The sequence below is a fragment of the Delphinapterus leucas genome, chromosome 16 (assembly GCF_059928025.1).
Source record: "Delphinapterus leucas isolate spDelLeu-1000000601 "Yukka" chromosome 16, BTC_Dleu_Yukka2, whole genome shotgun sequence".
In the NCBI taxonomy this organism is placed as follows: domain Eukaryota; kingdom Metazoa; phylum Chordata; class Mammalia; order Artiodactyla; family Monodontidae; genus Delphinapterus; species Delphinapterus leucas.
Genome location: NC_143144.1, coordinates 30966504 through 30989744, shown reverse-complemented (window position 1 = coordinate 30989744; position 23241 = coordinate 30966504). Strand labels below are relative to the sequence as shown.

Genomic DNA, 23241 nt, shown 5'->3' with positions numbered 1-23241 from the left:
ACTCCGCTGGCCCAGAGCCCTCTCTGGGAGGAGATTCGGAGCAGACTCATCTAGAAGATGAAGGCCTGTGGTCGTGACGGCATTTGTTAGGCTCTTCCACGATTCCCCGTGACTTGGTTAATAACTCTAGGGAAAGCACCCATCAGCAGCAGGTCTCAGAACTGGGGGCTGATCTTCTAAACAGAGAAAGCAGGTGCTGCTTGATGGAGGGCCGGTCGAGAGGTAGGGATTACCTGCCTTCAAAGAGCTCACAAACGGAATGGGGATTACCTGCCTTCAAAGAGCTCACAAACGAACGGACATGCCATTTTCTTGGCTCCAAAATATATTTCAAAATAACAGAGCAGGCTTCTAACACAGTAATCTTGCTTGCCAGGTGTCTGGAAACAAAGGAATAAATTGTCCACCATTCAGCACAGCGTTATTGTCGATGTAGCTATTTATCAGGACAAATTCACTCAGGTCAAGGAGTGTCACACTATTTTCTGTTTCCAGCAGTAGGACAGGTGTCTTTTTCATGTTTAGAGAAGTTGGCTAAAAGCGTAGGCTTCTGCATTGCTCTTCTCAGAGCCTTAGGGTGGTAAGGGACCCAGGGAGCTTGTGTGGCCCAGACTTCTGGTGGGAAAATTCATCCAAACATCTCTGTCTCAGAAAACCTCAGCAGCATTTCAGTATCACCACTGCCAGGAATTTCTTTGTCTGTTTGGAATTCATGCGCTGCCAGCTAACTGGGATATCTTTACTTGTGACTTTATTTATTTGATATCTTTATTTGTGACTAGTAGAAAAGAAAGAGCGTGGTGCCCCCAATCTAAGGCAACAATTCAAGTATTCAGCTAGCATAATTGAGTCTCCTGAAGCCTTTGTCCCCCACCAGATTTCTTTCATGAGCTCAGAGAACCTTCCGTGTGTTCACGTCACCCTCACCTTCTGCCTTAAGCCCAATTTTCCTACTCGTCATACTGCCTTTAGCGCCCAGACCGTCATGATCCTCTGACCACCTCACCTCCCCCATCCCCACAGGTATTTACTGTTTACCTACAAGCTCTGAGATGTCTTCTGCATTACACTAGGCCAGTAAAATGCCTTTTAAAAAACACAGATGGTGCAAGTCAAACAGGTTTTTTAAACTGTATAGTATTCCAGTCTTCACACACTTGGGGAGTCCCAATCGACGGTAGTGGGTCCAGGCTTCCTAGAAGTTCCACAAGAAGGAAATCTGTTTGAAGCTATTTAACCTGTTTCCCAGTTGTATTTGATCACAAATATTTTGGGGTGACTGTTTTCATCACCTCTTAGCACCCACATAATTACTGTCCCGTGAAATAGGTTTCGGGTAACACCGGCTGCTCGCCCTTTGAGACTAGGTAACCCAGAACCCTGGCTCCTGCCTTGGAGTTCTTCCCCAAAGACTCGAATCCCTAGCTGGCTGACATTCTCCAGTCACCTGTCAAGTCTACCAAACCCTCCCCATCGTCATGAGAAGATGTAACCGACACTTCCTTTAGGCAGCATCCATGTGTACGCCCTCCTCAGCTCTTACAGGTAGTTAAAACCAGGTCCCTCTGCATCTTGTCGCAGGTTCACATTTTCCCATTCACAAAGCAGGAAGACTAAACTGTGGCCCACAGCATGCTTCTGGGTAAATGAAGGGAGGAGAGGAAAAGCTACCGCATGACCCTGGCAGGATCCCTGAGCAAGGCCTTATTTACGTGCTTCTGAGAGGGGCAGAGGGAAGCTGGGAATTTTCGTAGTGTAAACAGAACATGGACAGAACGTGAAATCATGAGAGCAGCTACCGTTTATCAAGGTGCCGGGCCAGGTTCACCAAGCAGAATCCCATAGGAGCCTCCTGACAGCCTCAGGAGAGCTGCTCATATTCCCCCCATTTTACAGAGAGAGAAACTAAGGTGTAGAATGATAAAATGCTTTGCTCGGGGGAGTTAGTGACAGGGCCTGGATTCAAAGCCCAGTTGTCAGATCCTGGGTTTTGCATTTTCACTAGCCTGTAGCTCAAGCACTGCGAGGACAGTGGGGACCCAAACATGATAAACGTTGGAAGAACAGAGAACAAAGATTTTCCCCCATTAGGATCTTTCTCTAGGGAAACAAGATGGTGTCATTTAAAAATAATTCCATGCCCAGCCTTTTGTCCTATTATCATTTATTCTGCCTCATACGATAAACAAGCAAAAGTTAAAAGCAACGACAGGGCTTCCCTGGTGGCGCAGTGGTTGAGAGTCCGCCTGCCAATGCAGGGGACACGGGTTCGTGCCCCGGTCCGGGAAGATCCCACATGCCGCGGAGCGGCTGGGCCCGTGAGCCATGGCCGCTGAGCCTGTGCTCTGCAACGGGAGAGGCCACAACAGTGAGAGGCCCGCGTACCGCAAAACAAAAAACAACAACAACAAAAAAAGAAGTTATCCCAAAAGTTCCTTACGGAAAAAAAAATAAAATTAAAACAATAACTCTAGGAAAGAGAATTAGCTGCTGATACCTTTAGAAAGGAATCAGAAAAAGGAAACCTCATCTATTCTTTTCCTAAAAGCACCATAATTATTCCAGAAATCACAAGCGCTCATCTCCTCCCCCACCACACACTTTCCCCGCCATTACTTGCTCTGCAAAACTGATAATTTCTGATGCCAAGATGGGAATGGAAATTAATTTGTCATTTAATTTTTAATAAGTTAAAGACATCTCGGTGACACAACCAATCAGTCTGCACGTGCGTGCCAGAGGAGTCCTTGAGGAATCCTCAGATGGAAATGAAATACAACATCAAATGCTGCGTCTGCCTGAGCTGAAGCACATAAAAGATTGAGCTGTTTAGGAGGGGAAAGGGAGAACGTGGGCATCCCCAAGCACCTCGGAATGCAGAGCAAATCTTTGTCAGCCAGCAGCCGGAGACAGCCAGGGGTTCATCCTTTGTATTGAACAGGACTTGGTGGGTTTGGGCCTGGATTAAGGGCCAGACACCAGGCACTACCCAGACCCGTCCCCCCACCCCGGGCAGGCTGCGGGTGGTGCCAGAGGGTGGATTCCTTGCTATTTTGCCTTTGCTATGCTCCCAATCTGTTGCTCTTCACTCTCAATAAATTGCTTTCTTTCCCTTGTGGCTAAACTTCCCATCCCAGCATGGCTACTCATGGCTCCTCGTCCTTGAAATACGTCCCTCTCTCAAAGGACTTAGCTACCAAAAAAACGCTTCAGAGTGTTTTTCCTCACGATCTAAAACTATACCAAAGAATTGACCAGCACTGTCCACCAGCTCCACCAGCCTGCCGTGGAGCACGTCTGCGTGACGTCACTGCTCTCCAGGCCTGGGAACCTTGAACAAGCACCTCGGAGCAGTCCATTGAGTCCCACCGACCCCCACCCTGAGCTCCATCAACAGCTTCTCCCATGCTTTTCTTTCCTTTTCAGTGACTTCAGTGTTTCTAAACCAGTAGCCTGCTCTTTCTCTGACTCTGCTGCCCGCATGTGGTCTTTTAATCTAATTCTTACTTTATGCTTTTCCTAGTGAACGATACTAATGTTCAGTTTTTGGACCAAGACGACGACGATGACCCCGACACAGAGCTGTACCTCACGCAGCCGTTTGCATGTGGGACAGCGTTTGCCGTCAGCGTCCTGGATTCACTCATGAGCGCGGTGAGTAGGTGGGGGACACGGCGACCCAGGGTCAGAGCGCCTCCAGCCTCCAACGCATGAGGGGCATGGGCTGGAGCTTGAACTACCCTGGAGAGCCGAACCACACCGAGCTTGCCGTCTGGAAGGGGATACTGATGCTATTTAAATTAGCACACAGATAACCGTCTGATTATAAATTCTTGAAAGTGCAAGGAAGGCTATGAGTAAATATAGGTAAGCACTTGATGTGGTCTCGGGATCAGAGGAAGATTTCTCCGAAGAAAGTATATATATTTTATATTGCTCAAAGTCTGAGCAATAAAGATGGGAGATTTTATGGGGAAGAGAATCCCCCAAAGAAGGAGAGCAAAGGTAAAGGCCTGGTGGGGAGAAGGGTACCTGACAGGCTCAAAGAAGGCCAAGAAAGCCTGCGTCGCTGGACCTCAGTGAGAGAGGGGAAGGGGAGGACAAGGCAGAATTGGACCCACAGGACCTCGAAACCCATTTTCGTGTTTTTGGTCTTTCTCTTAAGAGCAGTGAGGAGGCGTTGAAGGGTTTTAAGTTGGCAAGTGATGTGATCAGGTTTATGTTTTGAGGGGATTGCCTGGGCAGCTATGTGGAGGATGGCTCAGGAGGCAAGATGGCAGCGGGTAAGTCTGAGTAAGGGGCTCTCGTAGCGTGGAGTAGGGTAGAGCCCTCGGGGCTGGAGGAAGGTGGATGGGTTTGAGTGGTGTTTGTCAGTAAAATCGAGAGGACTTGGGAATAGATTGAATATGAGCAAAGGCGGAAGAGGACAGAGTGTCAAAGGTGTCTCCTAGGTCACTGCCAGTCACTTGAGACTCAGTCCTGGGAGAGGCGTGGGTGTGAGGCAAGGCCTGGCCTGTTCTCTGCCCCAGCGAAGGCGCAGAATGGTGGCAGAGAGAGGAGGGTGAGCTGCCAGGGATCCAAAGGATCTTCAGTTTCTTTTATAACTTGATATGCGTCGAACAATCAAGGCATTTGTGTTTTCGCTTGTGAGACCAAAATCAAATGACAATTAAAAAGTAGTCCCGTCTTAAAGAAGCCATCTTGAGCTACAAAAGGCAAAGCAGACCAGAATGGAGATTATGAAGTGTTCCCACTGAGTGGCTTTATTTATTGTATAGAAAAGTCTTTTTTGGGGGGAATTCTCAACTTCACTCTTTTTATAAATACAGACATAGGCTGGATAAAAACTGACCTTCGGAGAAACCACAAAAAAAGAGTTTTACTGAATCCATTATAAACCATAAACATAGCCCAGAGAGTTTTTATACACATATATTTCTTCAAATGCTTAAGAAGGCTATTCTCAAAAAAAAAAAAAAGAAAAAGAAAAAGAAGGACCTCTATTTGAGGAAAGAAAAAGCATAAAGCTTTTTAAGACTAATTTAGGTTGTTCTATATTCCTGAATGTGGTCCAACTACAAGAATATCTTAGTGAAAAATCAGAATTATAGATTTAAAAATAAATATGAAACAGCATTCGTCTGAATTGAGGTTGACTGGGCTTCATGCCATCCCACTGCTTGCCAAGCCAAGAAGGAGAGAAAGCAGTCCTTACTGAAGGCCATCTTGCTTTCCCAGGGCTCACGACCTTTCTGATGGCCTGAGGATACTGAGCCTCACCTTTCTACCTGCCAGTGATGTTGGGCTTAGTTTGGGCAAACTCCCTAAGCAGGCCAGAGAGCATGATGGAAGCAACAGGATGTGCTTATTACAGAGCTGTATTCTCTGTAATAGTCCTCGCAGTCTCCAAGTCCACTTTCAAACAGATTTCTGTAATTCAGCTCCTCAGAAGTTTCATTTTAGCTCTGATCCTAATCAGACAGATTTCAGAAGGCTGTTCTCACTAAAACATGATGAAACAGTTTATAGTCGATTTTTTTTCAGAACTGTAAAATACTCCATCCAAATTTTTAAAGATCCAGACTTACAAAACTGTTTCCACAGATCAGACACACCATATATTCCAGGTGGGACCAGCTACATAATTTGAAAGCCTACTTTTTCATAAGTTACTAAGAATTTCAAAAGGGTGACAGCAGAGCATTGAACCAAATGAGGGCCTCTTCTGAGCATGGGCCCTCGGTGACGACTCAGGCCACACACCCGTGAAGCCAGCCCTGGTTCCAAGGAACAAAACTGTTTTTAAGCACCAAAGCGCCTCACCTCTACACAGTCAAGGGGGCACACTGTGGCCATGGGGTGGGAGTGAGTGGCACATCTAGACTTGAGTTGCACCATTCTCTCTACAGCATCACTGTAGAGAGAGACTCAGCTGAGAAATCAAAGTAGATTGGTTTGACATTTTTTAAAAAATCTGTCTCTAATCTCCTTTGAAATGCAAACTAAAATGTTTGGGAGAAGGTGGCTGAGGCGTGTATGAATACAGTAGTCTGCTAGCAAAGCAGCACTTCTCAATTCCAGCCTGGGAAAAAGCGGTGTCAGGAATCGAGTAACCGTCATTGGCATGATCGGCAGCAGCATCATTTATTGAGGGTCCGGCACTGTACAAAGCGCTTCATTATTATTACTGCAGACAGTATTATTTTGGACAATAATGTGAATAAACCTGCTTTAAGTGTTGAAGCAAGACCTATTTAACTGATCCACTGTTGTGACTTCTCAAATCATTACTCAGAATGCCTATCCACTTATTCCAGGCCTTGTTTTCATTGTCTAGGATAAGCAAGTCCCACAGTGAGGTCTCAAATTGGATCTGGTTCAACAGACCCAATTGGATCTAGACCTTCTGATTACTTGTGATTTCTTGGCATTTCACCCCAACCCTAATTTATGAAAAAAAAAAATAGGAGATTATCTCGTACCAAGGCAGTAAGTAGAAGGAACTAAAAGGGTTGGCAGGAATATAAATTGAGAAAGTGAGACTCCAAACAGCGGGAGCTGGAGGTAAGCTTCCATCTCAGGCATTCGCTTACAAGCAATATCACTACGTCCACACGCACATCTCTTTAGATGCCTATGATCTCCTTTTTCCAGCGCTCCTCCCCAAATTGCCATTTAATCACGTGTCTAAACACTCTCTGAATATTGTCCTTCATAATTCAACTCCTGCTGCTTACTGCTTCATTTGTGAAGAAGAAGAATGTTTTGATTCATCACACGCATTCCTAGAACAGCTAGGGATGTTACAGACATGGCCTCCTGGCTTCTTCCTGCAAATCAACAGCAGAAACACATGATGAGTGGGAATAATTATGCTTATGGGTACATGCCTCTAAGAAGAAGGACACAAGAAATGTATTTTTCAGAATCATCCAGCTTGATGCTCATACACACATGAAAAAGATGAAAGGAAGCCTCTTGGTAAAACTGGCTCATGAGTATTTAGATTTCTTTTCCACACAGCACCCACTTTCCCCTACCCTCACCCCAGTTTGAGTTCTACCTGGACCCTCCCTAGAAAGAAAAAATTAGTCAGGGACTCAAGAGCCAGACTGCTTGCGTGTGGATCCCAGCACTGCCACTTACTGGCTGTATAACCTTAACCTCCTTTTGCCTTAGTTTTCTCATCTTTAAAATGGGAATAATAGTAGTACCTACCTCATAGGACTGTTGAGATGATTGAATGAGTAATGAGCGCAGCGCTTAGCACATGGCAAGCTCTATATGCATTTACTGTTATTAATCAATACATTATTGGGCACTTACTAAATACCAGGCACTATTATTCATGCTGGGCATCCAGCAGTGAAGAAGAAAGATAAAGACCCTGCCCTCGTGTGGTTTGAACTGTCATTCTAGTGGGCAGTCACTGGGTAAGTGACAGTAACTATGTCAGTGGGTACCTGAATAATGTCAGGTAAGGATAACTAATTTGAAGAGCATAACATAGTTTGAATGGGTGTGGAGACCTATTTTAGCCACAGTGGTCAGAGTAAAGCTGTCTTAGAAGGTAACTTGGAAGCTGACACTGAAAATCAGAAGAGAGCAGCTGGGGGTGAGGGTAACTAGCTTTCCAAGGCAGAGAGCTGGCCTCTCTTCCAGAAATAACCGAACTTATGTTGGTAAGACTGGAGAATAGGACCATCTGGAAGATGAATCACATGATGTACTCTCTTAACTGTACTTGCATGAAGGGCTGAACCCTTGAGGTACGTTACCGAGAGGGCTGAGTTCTCAGGCAGCCCAGTGCCATGTGACATCAGTTACATAAACAAATTCTTCTTCTGTAGCTCTACTCCTTACACTCCACTCAAGAGCCACCATTTAGGCAGTCTAGCTCACAAGGAGACAGACAGTCCACGGTCCACCGTGCAACAGATGAGCTAGCTCCGCTGTCAGCATGGCAAATGGACTCAGAATATGCCACTGCTGTCACATCAGGCCAGGCAGGCCCAGGATGGAAAAGAAAATCAAATAGTTCTCATCCCTCATGAAAGAAAAATACTAAAACTAAAACTCTACACCATGAAAACTAGCAAATATAAAAAATGGCAGCTATGACATGGAAAATGACAATTTTAGAGCAATTATAAATGAAAGGCAAAGTGCCATTAAAGTTAAGGCAATGTTATTAAAAGATGTGTTAATTTTCAGTTAAATTTTCTATAAAAGACCAATTAGTTTAAAAGGCTTGACAGCATTAACTGTGAAACATAAGCTCTGGTAATTATACTTCAAAAAAATAAAAAGAGGAAGATGCTCCAGCGTGTTGGCGACCCAGGTGCAGAGGGGCCTCCGTGGAGCAGGCTAGATGGCGCTGCGGGCTCAGATTTCCCTGGTGTAATCTGCTGGTCCTTTCCCCAGCATTTCTGGGTTTCCTCAATGTCTGATATTCTGTCGACTTACAGAATCTGAGAATCTCCGAAGTTTAGAGGCTCAGGGGTCACACATGTGATCTGGGCCAGCTCTCTGATATTAGAGCTGAGAACGCAGAGGCACAGGGAGAAAGGGATTTTCTAAATTGGTTGCACTGTTAGCTGGTTGTTCTTTTTATAAACAATCCTTTATTGAGTATTTGTTGTGCATTAGAATTACACAAACTATCTCATTTAACACTATCCTGTAATCTAGGTTTTGTTTTGTTTTGTTTTAATCCCTGTTATATGGATGAGAAATCCAAGACCTAGAAAAGTTGGGCAACTTTCCTATTGTCATAGCTATTGAAAGGCGAAGCAGGGATTTTAGACTACAGCAGCTGAATTCTGAAGTCTATACATAGATCCCGAGGTGCCATGTTGCCATACTTAGATGATAGGCTGCCCTGACCAGATGTGGAACCCTGACCTTAGCGCTGGGAAGAGGGACTCCCATATTCCTTAGACTACACAGGTCTCTGGATCCCCGGCACTGAGCAGGACCCTGGAGAACTCCGTTCCCCAACAAACACGTGACACAGGAACAGCCATTGCAAAGGCCTCTAGCCAAAGCATCCCTGAAGACTAGTCCTGCCAGGGTTGGAGGTTCTATGTGAGACTCCCTCACAAGGCTTCTAGCACAGGCATAGTGAACATGGGCTATGGTAGGGCACAGAAAAGACCAGCAGTACAAAAGCGTAGGAGGCAAAGGATCACACCTACGTATTACAGAATTCTGTGTTTCTTCAATCTAGTGTTTCCGTTAACCCAGAAAAGAATTGTGCCTTCTGGGTCAGGTGAGTTGTAGAGAGGTTTATTCTAGCTGCCACATCCTGCACAGGAATAGTCTTTGATGATTGGCATTTGAAGTCCTAGCACCTGGTTTGCCCCCATGATGCTGAAACAGTCACTTCCTAGGCAGAAAGCGCTAGATGTGATATTTAATTGCAGACTGCTCTGTACTCTGTGAGTGGTACCCTGGCCCCATAATGAAATGTGTGCCTTCCAAAATGGCTGACTGGACATCCTTTTTCAGGAGAAGCATTGTCTTTCCACCGAGTTGCTCAGATCACAAAGAGACCTTGAAACATGCTCGGAGCATACCCATATGCAGTGCTCAAAGTACTTCCCTGCAGCTGAATATTGGGGCATCAAAATGGGGGCAAGAGTGCTTTGCTAACAGACATCATTATTCTCTGCCACAGCAGGTACTGTGGCCCAAAGCACTGCTCCTTGATGCCTGCATGAAAAAAGAGAAAGGAGAGAGATCTGGGATATAGTCCCGGCTCAGGGAGCAGAGAATTGTGTTCAGTGTCATGAGTGGTTCCAGAATTTTTCAGGGACCTGTAAAATGCTCTGACCCACCCTGAAATTATACCCCTTGATGGGCAATTTTGAAAGTGACACACTCTTGGAGCAGCGTACAATTTCAGTCCAAACCAAGATCCAGGGATTAGTAGGTGCTCAATAAATGTCAGCGACTGATTGATCGAAAAGATTATGCTGTTTCAGTGTAACTGATTTCAACGCAGAAGGGGAAACATGTGAAGGTCAAATCCTAAAGATTTGACGAAACAATAGCCTTTCACGATGACCTTCCTGACTTACCGTTGCAGAGCAGAACTTAGAGTGTTCTTTGTTTAAGAACCATTGACTGTGTTTTCCTTAGACAATGTATTCATGTTCAGTTGGAAAATTTTGAAAGCTCAGATATATATAAAGAAGAAAATTTAAACAAACCATATTCCCAACACCCAAAGATCAGCATGGTTAGTATTTTGGTATATTTCCTTCCAGATGGGTAGATAAATATGGAATCACCCAGTTTTATATCTTGGTTTTTTTTCTTTTCAAAGTTACTATTTTTCTCAGAGTGTTTAATCATGTCATATTCTTGGGTATCACCGCAAGACCTCCATAGGACTTCCTGAGACTCAGACATATGGTTGTTCCAGAATCTATTTAAACATTATCTATTGTGGGGCATTTCCTTTTTAAATTTTTTTATTATAACAATAATTAACCCTGTGATAAGTACTACTGTATGTAAATCTTTGAGCAAGAAGCAACTTATTATCTTGAGGTAAACTTACCGGGCTTTTAATACATGTGAACGTATTTAAAGCTCTTGGTAGACATTGCCAGATTATCCCCCAGAAACAACTGTACCAGTTGCACTACCATCACTGGTGTGTAAATGCCATCTCTTGCACTTTAGCGGGCACTGATTATCATTTTCCTTAGGGGGCCCTTTAATTGTGTTTATGGTAGTTCTGAAGTACACATAATTTTAATTTGTGTGTATAACCATGTAAATGCATATTTTGTGAATTCATCTATAGTTTTTATGCCTAAAAAGTGCTTGCTGAACAAGACAACTCATCAGGTATCCTGAGATTGGTTAAACATTCAGCTATATTTTCATCAGGTTGCTTGTGGCTATGTTTTTTGCCTTTAACTATTTTATAGCATTTACCTCCTTCTCCCCTCCCAACTTTATTGAGATGTAATTGATTTACAACATTATGTAAGTTTAAGATGTGCAATGTTATATGTATACATTGTGAAATGGTTACAACAGTAAGGTTCATTAATCCATCACCTCACCAGCCATTTTTTGTTGTCATTGTTGCTGAGAACTTTAAAAGTCTACTCTTAAGCAGTTTTCAGATATTCAATATGGTATTGTTAAGTGCGGGCACTATGTTGTAGTACGTTATGTCCCCAGAATTTATTAATTATATAACTGCAGTTTATATCCTATGACCACCTTCACTCATTTCCCCAACCTGTACCTCCTGCCTCTGGCAACAACCAATCTGTTCTCTGTTTCTGTAAGATCCATTTTATTTAGATTTCACATATAAGTGAGAGTATACAATCTTTGTATTTCTCTGACTTGTTTCACTTAGCTTGATGCTCTCAGGATTCATCTGTGTTGTTGCATATGGAAAGATTTCCTTCTTTTTATGGCTAAATATTATTCCACTGTATATATACCACATTTTCTTTATCCATTCATCTCTCACTGGATACTTAGGTTGTTTCCATGTCTTGGCTATTGTAAATAATGCCACAGTGAACGTGGGGTACAAAAGATATCTATCACTTTGAGATAGTTACTTCATTTCCTTTGGATATAGATCCAGAAGTGGAATTGCTGGATCATATGGTAGCTATCTATGTTTGTAATTTTTCGAGGCACCACCATACTGTTCTGCATAGTGGCTGTGATCAGTTTACGTCCCCATTAGCAGCATACAAAGGTTTCCTTTTCTCCACATCCTCACCAACACTTGTTATTTCTTGTCTTTTTGACAATAGTCATTCTAACAGGTGTGAGATGATATCTCACTGTGTTTTGTTTTTTTTTTTCTGGTACACGGGCCTCTCACTGCTGTGGCCTCTCCCGCTGCGGAGCTCAGGCTCCGGAAGCGCAGGCTCAGCGGCCATGGCTCACGGGCCCAGCCGCTCCGTGGCATGTGGGATCTTCCCGGACCAGGGCACGAACCCGCGTCCCCTGCATCGGCAGGCGGACTCCCAACCACTGCGCCACCAGGGAAGCCCCTCACTGTGGTTTTGATTTGCATTTCCCTGATGATTAGTGATGTTGAGCATCTTTTAAGGCAGTGGTCTCCAACCTTTTTGGCACCAGAGACCGGTTTCGTGGAGGACAGTTTTTCCACAGATGGGGGCGGGTGGGTGGGGTAGAGGGGATGGTTCGGGCGGTAATGTGAGCAATGGGGAGCGGCAGATGAAGCTTCGCTTGCTCGCTCGCCCGCCACTCACCTCCTTCTGTGTGACTCGGTTCCTAACAGGCTGCAGAGGGGTATTGGTACACGGCCCGGGGGACGCGGACCCCTGTTTTAAGGTACCTGTTGGCCATTTGAATATCTTCTTTGGAAAAATGTCTATTCAGTTCCTTTGCCCATTTTTTAATCAGATTTTGGGGTTTCTTCTGCTACTGAGTTGTATAAATTCCATTTACTGCCTTTTTTAGAAATTTAGAATAAATATATTTTCATAGTAGAAAATATATAAAATAAATAAAATTATAGGAAAAGATGAAAATCAGTCAGAATTCTATTACCAGGAATTAATCGTCATGTAAAATTTGGGGGTACTAAATACATAATATTTTTATATAACTATAGCATAATACTACATAATACTAAGTATTTATATAATACTAAATATTTTTACATAACTATAACTATATCTGTGGGGGTCTGCACTTTTAACATGAGTTTTAGATCATAGTGTTTTTTGGATCCTGCTTTTTGAATATTTTAATGTTATGTAACATAACATGCTCTGAAAGCATAATATTAATATCTGTACAATGTAAGTCACATACGTGTATCATTATTTATTTAATCATTACCATATTGTTGAAAAAAACTTTTTTCCAGATAACCAGTTTCCTCTAAATCATTTGTTGAGTAAACATCCCTTCTCCATGGTGCATTATGCTTTCCTTATCATATTAAGAAATGAAACAGCAAACTTTTTTGTAAAGGGCCAGATGGTGAATATTTTAGGCTTTTGAGAGCCGTACAGACTCTGTTGAAACTACTCAATTCTGCCATTTTAGCACAAAAGCTGAAAGCATTTTAGTAAAGCATTTTAGTAAACAAATGGGCATGTCTGGGTCTCAATAAAACTTTATTTAAAAAAAAAAACAGGTGGCAGTTGGGATTTGGCCCAAGGCCCTGATTTTCAATTCATTCTGGTTGATCTTCTAATTTTTAATATTGCCTACAACGTTTAGTTATAAAATCTTTAATATTATAATACCTCAGAGGACAATTTCATAAACTGTTTCCAGAGGAAATTTAGCATAATTTTATCAAGTTTAAAAACATATCAACTCACTAAACTCGCTAAATATCCTCTTGCTATTTCATTAATTGATGCTTTATTATTCCATCCTTCTGTTTTCCTAAGATAAAAAAGAACAATAAAAAATTCTTTTAATACTTAGAATTATTTGCTGAAATTCTTTCATATTTAATAATAAAAGCACTTAAGGCTCTGAATTTGTCTCTGTAGCTTTGGCCTCAATCCATGACATTTTTATATGTCATTTTCAAATAATCTTTAATTTTTAATACTCTGTATTCTGAGTTTGATTTCCATCTTGACCCACAGTTATTTAGGATACTTTTTTAAAAAAACTTGGAAGTGTTGGGATATTTATTTTTGTACCTACTACTCTATTTTTTAAATATAGACCATACAGCTTATACCTCATTATATATATTGAGATTTTATACTTTGGGCCATCGATCATACTTTGTAATTATTGTTTGGATGCTATCTAAAATGGTACGAAGTTTAACACAAATCTAATAAATACCCTTATTACATCCTTCATTTCCTTATATTTTGGTCTCTTTGAGCTGTGAAAACAAGAAACACAATGATATTTCACATATCAATTTTACATATGACTCTCAGTCCATGTTTAATTTGCTATAATGGCTAATTCGTTTTGCTGTCTGTATTTCAGTTATAATATTTTCTCCATAAATATGTTATATATTTATTGTAAACTTTAATTATGAACATAGAGTTAAGTCGCTTAATGTAATATTTAAAATGTTTCCCTTTAAATATACTTTTCTTTGCCTGTTTTGTTTTGTTTTTTCCTCTTTACCTCTGAGACACGAGAGTTTGATTTTGGTTCTTGAACAAGTTTGAGAATCTTTACCCTTTTATCAAATCATTTAGCTCATTTATGTTTAGTTATATAACCGACAATGCTAAAATTTTGCATTATGCTTTATGATTCTATAATTGTGTCTTTAATTATCTGTCTTTGGGTACATGGTCTATATTTTGTATGCTTCTTTTCTCTAGTGATGTGAAAATTATACATTCTATTTTTAACTCTAGTTAGTGGTTATCAGACACTCTATAAATATACTTGAAACTATATTTTCTTAGTATTATTATCTAGAAAAATGTAGTAGCTCTTGATTCCTCCCTCTATAAGATCAGGGAATTTACATGTCTTAACTTTCATCTTCTTTCTCCTACCTCATTTTTCTGACTTTTAAAAATAATTTAATATTACTGTATTAATAGATAATTTTATGTCATATTTTTTCTTTCAAGAATTACTTTTGACATTTGCCTTCAGTTTTGTAGTCATATATCCTTTATTGAATTCCATGTTTTAATATATTTCACCAGTATTTTTTTTTGTTTTTTGTTTTTTGGGTTTTTTTGGCGGTACGTGGGCCTCTCACTGTTGTGGCCTCTCCCGTTGTGGAGCACAGGCTCCGGACGCGCAGGCTCAGCGGCCATGGCTCCCGGGCCCAGCCGCTCCGCGGCATGTGGGATCTTCCCGGACTAGGGCATGAACCCGTGTCCCCTGCATCGGCAGGCGGACCCTCAACCACTGCGCCACCAGCGAAGCCCCTTCACCAGTATTTTTAAACAAAATTTGCTCATTTTTTAATTTTTAAAAGTCTAAAAAGATCTTGAAGGAAGATGATTTTGTTTCCGAGTATTTTTTAAATGAATTCAATCCATAAATGCTTAGGTACCTAGAGAAAAAAAAAATTTCTATTGATTTCACAGATGATCAGCAGTTTAGCTATGTGTAGAATTCTTGGAATAAATGTGTCCTTTCAAAACTCAGTTGATATAGCTCTTTCCTAGATAAGTCTCTGGCTCACCTGATCTTGTACATTTTTTTTTTTCCTAACAGCATTGTGTCAGGTCACGTTTTTCCTTTACTATTTTAAATTCAAATGTTCATCTAGTACAGGTCTAGGTGTCGGCTGCATTCACTCGGTGAACCATCTTCATCCTCATCCTCAGTTCATTCTTCAGCTCAGGCAGGTTGTATTCATTTGTTTCCTTGCTTGCTTGCTTGCTCATTTTTACCTGTTTGAATTTTGTTTACAACTTTCATTTGTGAACACTTGCTATTTATCAATTTGACCTCTGTTGTCTTTCCTCAACCAACATTCTCATTTAAAAAAAAAAAAAAGGGAAAGAAAGAAAGGGAAAGGAAGGAAGGATATCTCTACACATTTCTCTGTGTAGTTGTTCAGGTGATTTTCTTAGTTTTAATTCCACATTTTTTTGTGTGTGTATGTGTGATTTTCAGTTCTACACCTTATTGCTTTTTTTTATTGTGATAGGAACACTTAATATGAGATCTACCCATTTAACACATTTTTCAGTGTACAATACAGTATTTTTAATTACTGCTTCTTAACAGATAAAAATCTGGCCATTACAAGTTTAGTTACCTTTTAACTCTTTTTTAAAAACACCTTTATTGAGCTATCGTTAACATCATGCAATTCACCCATTTAAAGTGTACAAGTCAATGATTTCTACTATAATCACAGATACGTACAGCCATCACCACAGTAGATTTTAGAACATTTTCATTGGCTCAAAAAGAAACTCCATATCCTTTAGCTATCCCCACTACCCCTCTGCCTCCTTCCCCCCAGCCCTAAGCAACATTAATCTACTGACTATCTTTATAGATTTGCCTCTTCTGGACATTTTAGATAAGTGGAATCATATAATATGTAGTCTTTTGTGACTGGCTTCTTTTACTTAGCATAATGTTTGGAAGGTTCATCCATGTTGGAGCATGTATTAGTACTCCATACCTTTTTATGGCCTAATGATCATGTATGGATATAACACATTTTGTTTGTGCAATCATTAGGTGATGGACATTTGGATTATTTCTACCTTTTAGCTATTATGAATACTGCTGCTATAAACATCCATGTACAAGTTTTCATATGGACATATTTTTTCATTTCTCTTGGGTATATATACATAGGGGCAGAATTACTGGGTTATATGGTAACTTGTTTAACCATATGAGGAACTGCCAAACTGTTTCCCTAAGTGGCTGTATCATTTTATTTTCCCACCAGCATTGTGTTAGGGTTCTAATTTCTCCACATCTTCACCAACTCTTGTTATGATCTTTCTTTTTTATTTTAGCCGTCCTAGTGGGTGTGAAGAGGTATCTTATTGAGGTTTTGATTTGTATTTCCCTGATGACTAGTGATGTTAAGCATCTTTTCATTTGTTTGTTTAACATTTGTATATCTTTTTCAGAGAAATGTTTATTCAGGTATTTTGTCCATTTTTTAATTTGAGTCACTTTTCTTTATTTTCTTGTATTGCAAGATTTTTTAATATATATTTGGATACTAGACCCTTATGGGATATACGGTTTGCAAATATTTTCTCTCACTGTGTAGGGTTTCTTTTCACTTTCTGGATAGTGTACTTTGCGCACAAACAATTCTCAATTTTGATGAAGTTTAATTTACATATATTTTTTCTTTCGTTGCCTATGCTTTGGGTGTCATATTTAAGAATCAGTTTTCAAATCAAATTTCATAATTATTTACCTTTATGTTTTCTTGTAAGTTTTCTTCTAAGTTTTATAGTTTAACCTTTTATATTTAGGTCTTTGATCCATTTGGAATTAATTTTTGCATATGGTGTGAGGTAGGGGTCCAAATTTATTCTTCTGAATGTGGATACCCAGTTGTGGTAGCAACATTTGTTTAAGAGACTATATTCTTTCTCCGTAGAATGGTCTTGGCACCTTTGTTGAAAATCAGTTGATACACAGTGTATGAGTTTATTTCTGGACTCTCAATTTGATTCCAATAGTCCATGTCTACCCTTATGGCAATAACATACTCTCTTGATTATAGTAGCTTTGTGGTATATTTTAAAATCAGGAAGTGTGAGTCCTCCAACTTTGTTTTTCCTTTTCAGGATGGTTTGGTTATTTGGGGGGTGCTTGCAATTTCACATGAATTTTAAAATCAGTTTTTCCATTTCTGTAAAAATGGTCTTTGCGGTTTTGATAGCAACTGCATTGAATCTGTAGATTGTTTGGGGGAGTATTGCCATCTTAAGAATGCTAAGTCTTCCAGTCCATGAAGTTGAGATATCTTTTCATTTATTTAGATTTTCTTTAATTTATTTCAACAATATTTTGTAGTTTCCAGTGTACCAATCTTGAACCTCCTAAATTTATTCCTAAATATTCTATTCTTTGTGAAACTATTATAATGAGAATTGTTTTAATTTAATTGTCTTAATTTCATTCTTATATTGTTCATTGCAAGTACATAGATACACAGATGATTTTTGTGTATTGTTTTTTGTATCCTGCAACCTTGCTGAACTCATTTATTACCTATAATATCATTTTAGTGTTCTTTAGAATTTTCTATTTACAAGATCATGTCTTCTGTGGATAGAGATAGTTTTACATCTTCCTTTTTGATATGGATAACTTTATTTTTTTCTAGCCCTGGCTAAGACCTCTAGTGCTATGTTGAATAGAAACAGTGAGAGTTGGCTTCCTGGTCTTGTTCCTGATCTAAAAAGAAAGCATCCAGCCTTTCACCAATAAGTCTGATGTTAGCTGTGGGTTTTTAATATATGCCCGTTATCAGGTTGAGGAAATTCCCTTTCACTACTAGTTTGTTGAGTGTGTTTATCATGAAAAAACGTTGGATCCTTTTTAACCATTTTTTTATTACATTCATTTTAATTTCAATATCTTACATTTAAAAATAATTGAATAAGTTGTATGAAGTCAGCTTTCTTACCATCTGATCTTTTACTTGTTATAGATACTCTCTCTCTCTCTCTCTCTCTCTCTCTCTCTCTCTCTCTTTCTCTCTCTCTCTCTCTCTCTCTCTCTCTATATATATATATATATATATAAAATTTTATTTATTTTTTTTTTTTGCGTACACGGGCCTCTCACTGTTGTGGCCTCTCCCATCGCGGAGCACAGGCTCCGGACGCGCAGGCTCAGCGGCCATGGCTCACGGGCCCAGCTGCTCCTCGGCATGTGGGATCTTCCCGGACCGGGGCACAAACCCGTGTCCCCTGCATCGGCAGGCGGACTCTCAACCATTGCGCCACCAGGGAAGCCCGATACTCTATATTTTTTTTTTAATTGATTTTGATTCTAAAACAAATGCTTCCTAAATTTTTTTTACGTCTCCCAGTAACTATTTAACCAACCAAAAGAATGCTTTTCCTTTATATCTTAAATGCTGTCGCTCCCTTTTTAAAAATATTTATATTGGCTCTTTCTTTCTCTCTCTACATCGGAGCAAGGAGAGGTCTGTTTTTCAGTGTACGAGGTCGTGAATGTTCTGCCGTCCACATTTCATGCCGGTGGACTCCTCCCTGGGTGTTGATCTAGAAGGGTAATTATAGCACAAAGGCCTTTGTCACAGTTCTGTGTCCAGCACTCCTTCATTTAATGTGCTGCAGAGCTGGGGCCGGGGGGTGATCTTCTGCTTCTGATGATGGGCTGTTGGACTATAGGGAAGGGGATTTACTACCTCTGAAGACTTTGGGAAATGTTTTTACATGTGCCCTGAACCAGCCTCCACGAGAGTTCACCTGTGGTGGCCAGTCCTGTGGAGGCTGTCACAGTCCAGGATGCAGTCCCCCTTGACCCTCACTGGGCCTTTGCTCAGTCTAAATGGGGTCTTGTCATGGAGGCAGCCTGAGAAGTGCAGATTCAAGGGTAAAATGAATGGCCTTGGTTTGCACCACCCCCCTCTGCCTGCCACCACCAACCCACCAAAAAAAGCCAGAAAAGATTTTTTAAAAGGGAAGATTGGGAATGGGTTGACCTCTCCTCAACAAATCCTGAGTCTCTGATATCAGGCCACAAAGTATTTCTCAGTGCTTCCTGTGCACGAAGCACTTTTCTAAGTGCCTCGCACATATTGGCTATATAGTCCTTATAACCACTCTATTATATTTTACAGATCATGACACTGAGGCACAAAAATGAGAAATAACTTTCCAAAGTCACGCAGCTACTAAGTGGTGAGGTCAGCGTTAAACCTCCAGCCTGCCTCTCACCCCTTCACCGCGCCAACAACATTTCCTCCCTTACTTGTTTTTCTTCTGCTTCTCTGCCCCAGGGCATATCTGAGCTCTGTTAGATGATACATTCTCCTTAGGGTCTGACTGGTTCTGACTCACACTCCTAGTTTCCTTTGCTATTGAAATTTTGTATCTCACTTTGGGTATTTTCGTGAGTACTTCAGTGAGGAAAGTGATTCCAGCCTGGCTAGCAGCTATCATCTTAACTCAGAAGTCCTCATGGAATTCGTTGCATATAAACTTGATCTTAATGACAGTGCTTATTTTACGCATGAGAAAATCAAAGCCCAGAATGATTAGGCAACTTCCCCCAAGACATAGGACTAGTGATGGCCAAGCAGGAGAGAACTCATCCTTACCCCACTAGATTTTTGCCCCGTGAACTGTCCAAAAAACTGCTGAAATTAAAATGCAGCTGTCTTGCCTAACCTGCTCCCAAAGGTCCATCCATCCTCAAAAGCCACAGGCAAACTTTGGCTTGATATTATTTAGCCTGTTTGACTTCTTCTTACACTGGAAAATGGAAAACAGACCCTTAACTGACATTTTTCTCAAATTAGGCTGTGTGACAAATGTCTTTTTGAGCTCTTTTATTTGACATCCTATTAATTTTTTAAAGCTCCCATTGTCTTGTTCCTGACAGACCTGTTATGTTTCAGATGTGAGACAAATGTACACGTGTAGAGGGAACTTCTTTAATAAGCTGTATTCACCTCAGACCACTGAGGTTACGTAAAAGCAAAAACACCAGGGGATCCACCTTGTCATAAATTGATCTGGCATATTTAATTGACAGAGACTTCTGGTTTAGCCTGTTATCAAAGCATGTGATAAAATTGTTGAACGTGTGGCCTTAATGACGCTCTTGGCATCTCGTTCCAACCGAGAGAGAAGTTCTGCCATTGTTGGAAGAGGCAGCTTCCTGGCACGTGGGTTACAGGAGCTCAGAGGCCATCCTGCCTGGGTCGGGCTGCATTTTCTTACGCACACCCAAGGTCCCTGAGCAAGCAGGAGAGGAAGCCATATTTACATCCCAATTAGCACCGATTATGATAAACACCAACCATGTTGACGTTAGCCCTTAAATAAAAATCCCCTGATTCAGTTTTTAAAAGTCAGGCTCTCGTGGCAGAACCAAGTAGGAGAGAAAAGAATTGAATAATTGGAGGCTGCTGTCTTTTCACTTCCCACATAAAATTATTTGAAGAGACAGGCCAGAACTTTAAACAGGAGATATCAAGGAAAGTTGTAATTTGAATGTCGGTTGTCATGACTTTAGGAAGTTTGCTTAAAGGAACCCCCCCCCCCCCGTTCTCTTCCCAGACATACTTCAATGACAACATCCTCACCCTGATACGGACCCTGGTGACCGGAGGAGCCACGCCGGAGCTGGAGGCTCTGATTGCCGAGGAGAATGCACTGCGCGGGGGCTACAGCACCCCCCAGACGCTGGCCAATAGGGACCGCTGCCGCGTGGCCCAGTTAGCACTGCTGGACGGGCCCTTTGCGGACCTGGGGGTGAGTTCAGGGGGCAGAGGGCACCTGAGCTGGCTGTTTGGGAATGGCGGGATCCAAATGTGTCAGACACTGACAGGCTAGGTCTCTGCCTTTGCTACTTTCTACAGGAAAAGAACTGTAAGAGGTGATGCTTATGGCTTACTGTGTAGCAGGCACTGGGCTTTACATGTATTCATTCATTTTAATCCCCATGGTGACCCTTTGACGTAGGTTCTCTTATCAGACGCTTTAAGGAAACTGGGGCTCAGAGAGACTGAGGACTGGCCCTATAAGGAATTTGCACTAGGGATCCTGGCTTCAGAGCCTGTGGGCTTACTGACTCCCCTCAGGTACCTTCTGCCACAGATGGGAGGCATTGGGTGGGGGGTGGGGGGGCGGGTTCCAAATGCAGCCAAGGCTGGGAGCCTTTTCTACAGGTCTTAGCATGACTCAGGGCTACTTAACCCCAACTGCACATTAATAGGTCTGCCAGAGTGCCTGAACCAGGCTGGTGTGTGCGACCCAGAGGGGGACAGCCGTCGCTTCGGCAGCCGCGGGGGCATGGGGGAGAGTGAATGGGTCCAGCCTCAGAGTTAGGTGACCTCGGTCTGGAATTAGAGACATTAAAGAATCCACATGAGATGCTGCTGGTTTGGCCAGCGGGTCTACGTGCACATAATAAGCTATGGTGTTCTGAAAACCACCGGTGCTGGGGTCATGCCCAGAATCCTGGGGGCTGAGTACAGCCATCAGTGGTTTTTAAAAGCCCCTCGTGGGCTATTAATTCTGAGGCTGGACCCAGTCACCCTCCCCCATGCCCCTGCTGCAGAGGGACCCATGCCTCCCTTTGGGTTCCACGCACCAGCCTGGTTCAAGCACTCTGGCAGAAGTAAGCAGTCTTGAACCTTATTCCCAGCCCAACTCCATGGATGCATTCAGGGGCTGGAGCCACCAGTCTTGGGAGCCAGTAAACCCATTGTACAAACAGTAGTGCCACCCAGAAAGTCCAAATAGTGGAAAAGGAGCCAAGGAAAGGGTCACTTTCTCCATTTCTTCTGAAACCCTGATGCCAACTTGCACTATATTTTAGTTTGGTTATGGGCAGGGATCTATGCTAGACTGGGCTTTTTTAAAACGCCACCTCCATAGCTAGTGGCTCTTTATCATCATTTACTCATTGATACACTTGAAAAGAATAAAGACTTTAAATAATGATAAGATCTGGCTCCTTTTCTGCTCTCTAATGTGATGCCCATCTGAAAACTTCGGTAACAGGAAGGACAGATGCAGTCACTTTATTCCCAGTGAAGTCAGCCTTTGGTGCCCTTCCTATAATAATATCTACCTGAAGCCAACTGGCTGCAGGAAGCCAGCATTTCTGAGTGAACGAGTTTGCTTTCACATTCCGCATCAGGCCCCAGACCCTTGGAAGGTGACTGTGAACTGATTAGATCTGTGAATCCCAGTTATTCAGCCTGCAGACCTCCAGCTCCTGGGGAAACACATTCCCTTCCACCCTTGCCATCTCTGAGGTCTGTAAATTGTGCTTTTCACACAGTCCTTCTCTGAAAGAGTCTGTCACCGTAGTACCTGGTGGGGTCTTTTCTCCTGGCAGTGATTTTCATTATCACTCGAGCAGTTTTGACAACACGGTCAGATCACAGTGATTACAGCTGAGCTGGGGCTAAACATCATCACCATTTTGCAAAGCTGGTTTCTTCTCCTCAGCTGAACAGACATCTGAGACCTTCAAGCTTACACCATCACTTAAAATAAGGAGAGGCCCCATCTCCTTGGAGCTCTCATCGCTGCAGATGGAAAACTAGAGAGAACCAGAGGAAAACCCATTATCATCTGATCCCCCCAAAATCACCGGTATTGAGGTGTAGGCTATAAACCACACTAACTTCTTCAGCTACGGTTCCTTGGTACAGACCCTCCGACTCAGGAGACACCGAAATGAGCTTTCATTAAAAAGCCCTTTTCTCCCCGGGACCTCTCCTTTCAGGCAAATAAAAATGCTTTTTCTCTCTGTTCTTTTGTTGACTCCCAGGATGGTGGTTGTTATGGTGATCTGTTCTGCAAAGCTCTGAAGACATATAATATGCTTTGTTTTGGAATTTATCGGCTGAGAGATGCTCACCTCAGCACCCCCAGCCAATGCACGAAGAGGTGAGTATGTTTCCACTCCCACCCGCAAGGCAGAGGCATAAATGCCCTCTCCTGTCCCCCACAATGAGGGCAAAGGTCCACATACACGCTCTCAACGTGCAGATTACGCTGCCCACATTAAGTCCGTCACTGAGTTTGTTGGTTGTGGGAAGCTTTTTTCTTTAAT

General features: G+C 41.9%; 1 protein-coding gene across 8 annotated transcripts in view; it reads left to right on the top strand.

Moving 5' to 3' along the window:
* The window catches only part of KCNMA1 (potassium calcium-activated channel subfamily M alpha 1), a 747639-nt gene that overhangs the window by 712126 nt on the left and 12272 nt on the right, over window positions 1-23241 (top strand). For all 8 annotated transcript variants that reach the window (XM_089897739.1, XM_030764574.2, XM_030764569.2 and 5 more), the window contains 3 exons: window positions 3524-3654; window positions 20730-20924; window positions 22957-23075. In XM_089897739.1, the coding sequence (XP_089753865.1) occupies window positions 3524-3654; window positions 20730-20924; window positions 22957-23075 (445 nt within the window). The remainder of the gene's footprint in view (window positions 1-3523; window positions 3655-20729; window positions 20925-22956; window positions 23076-23241) is intronic.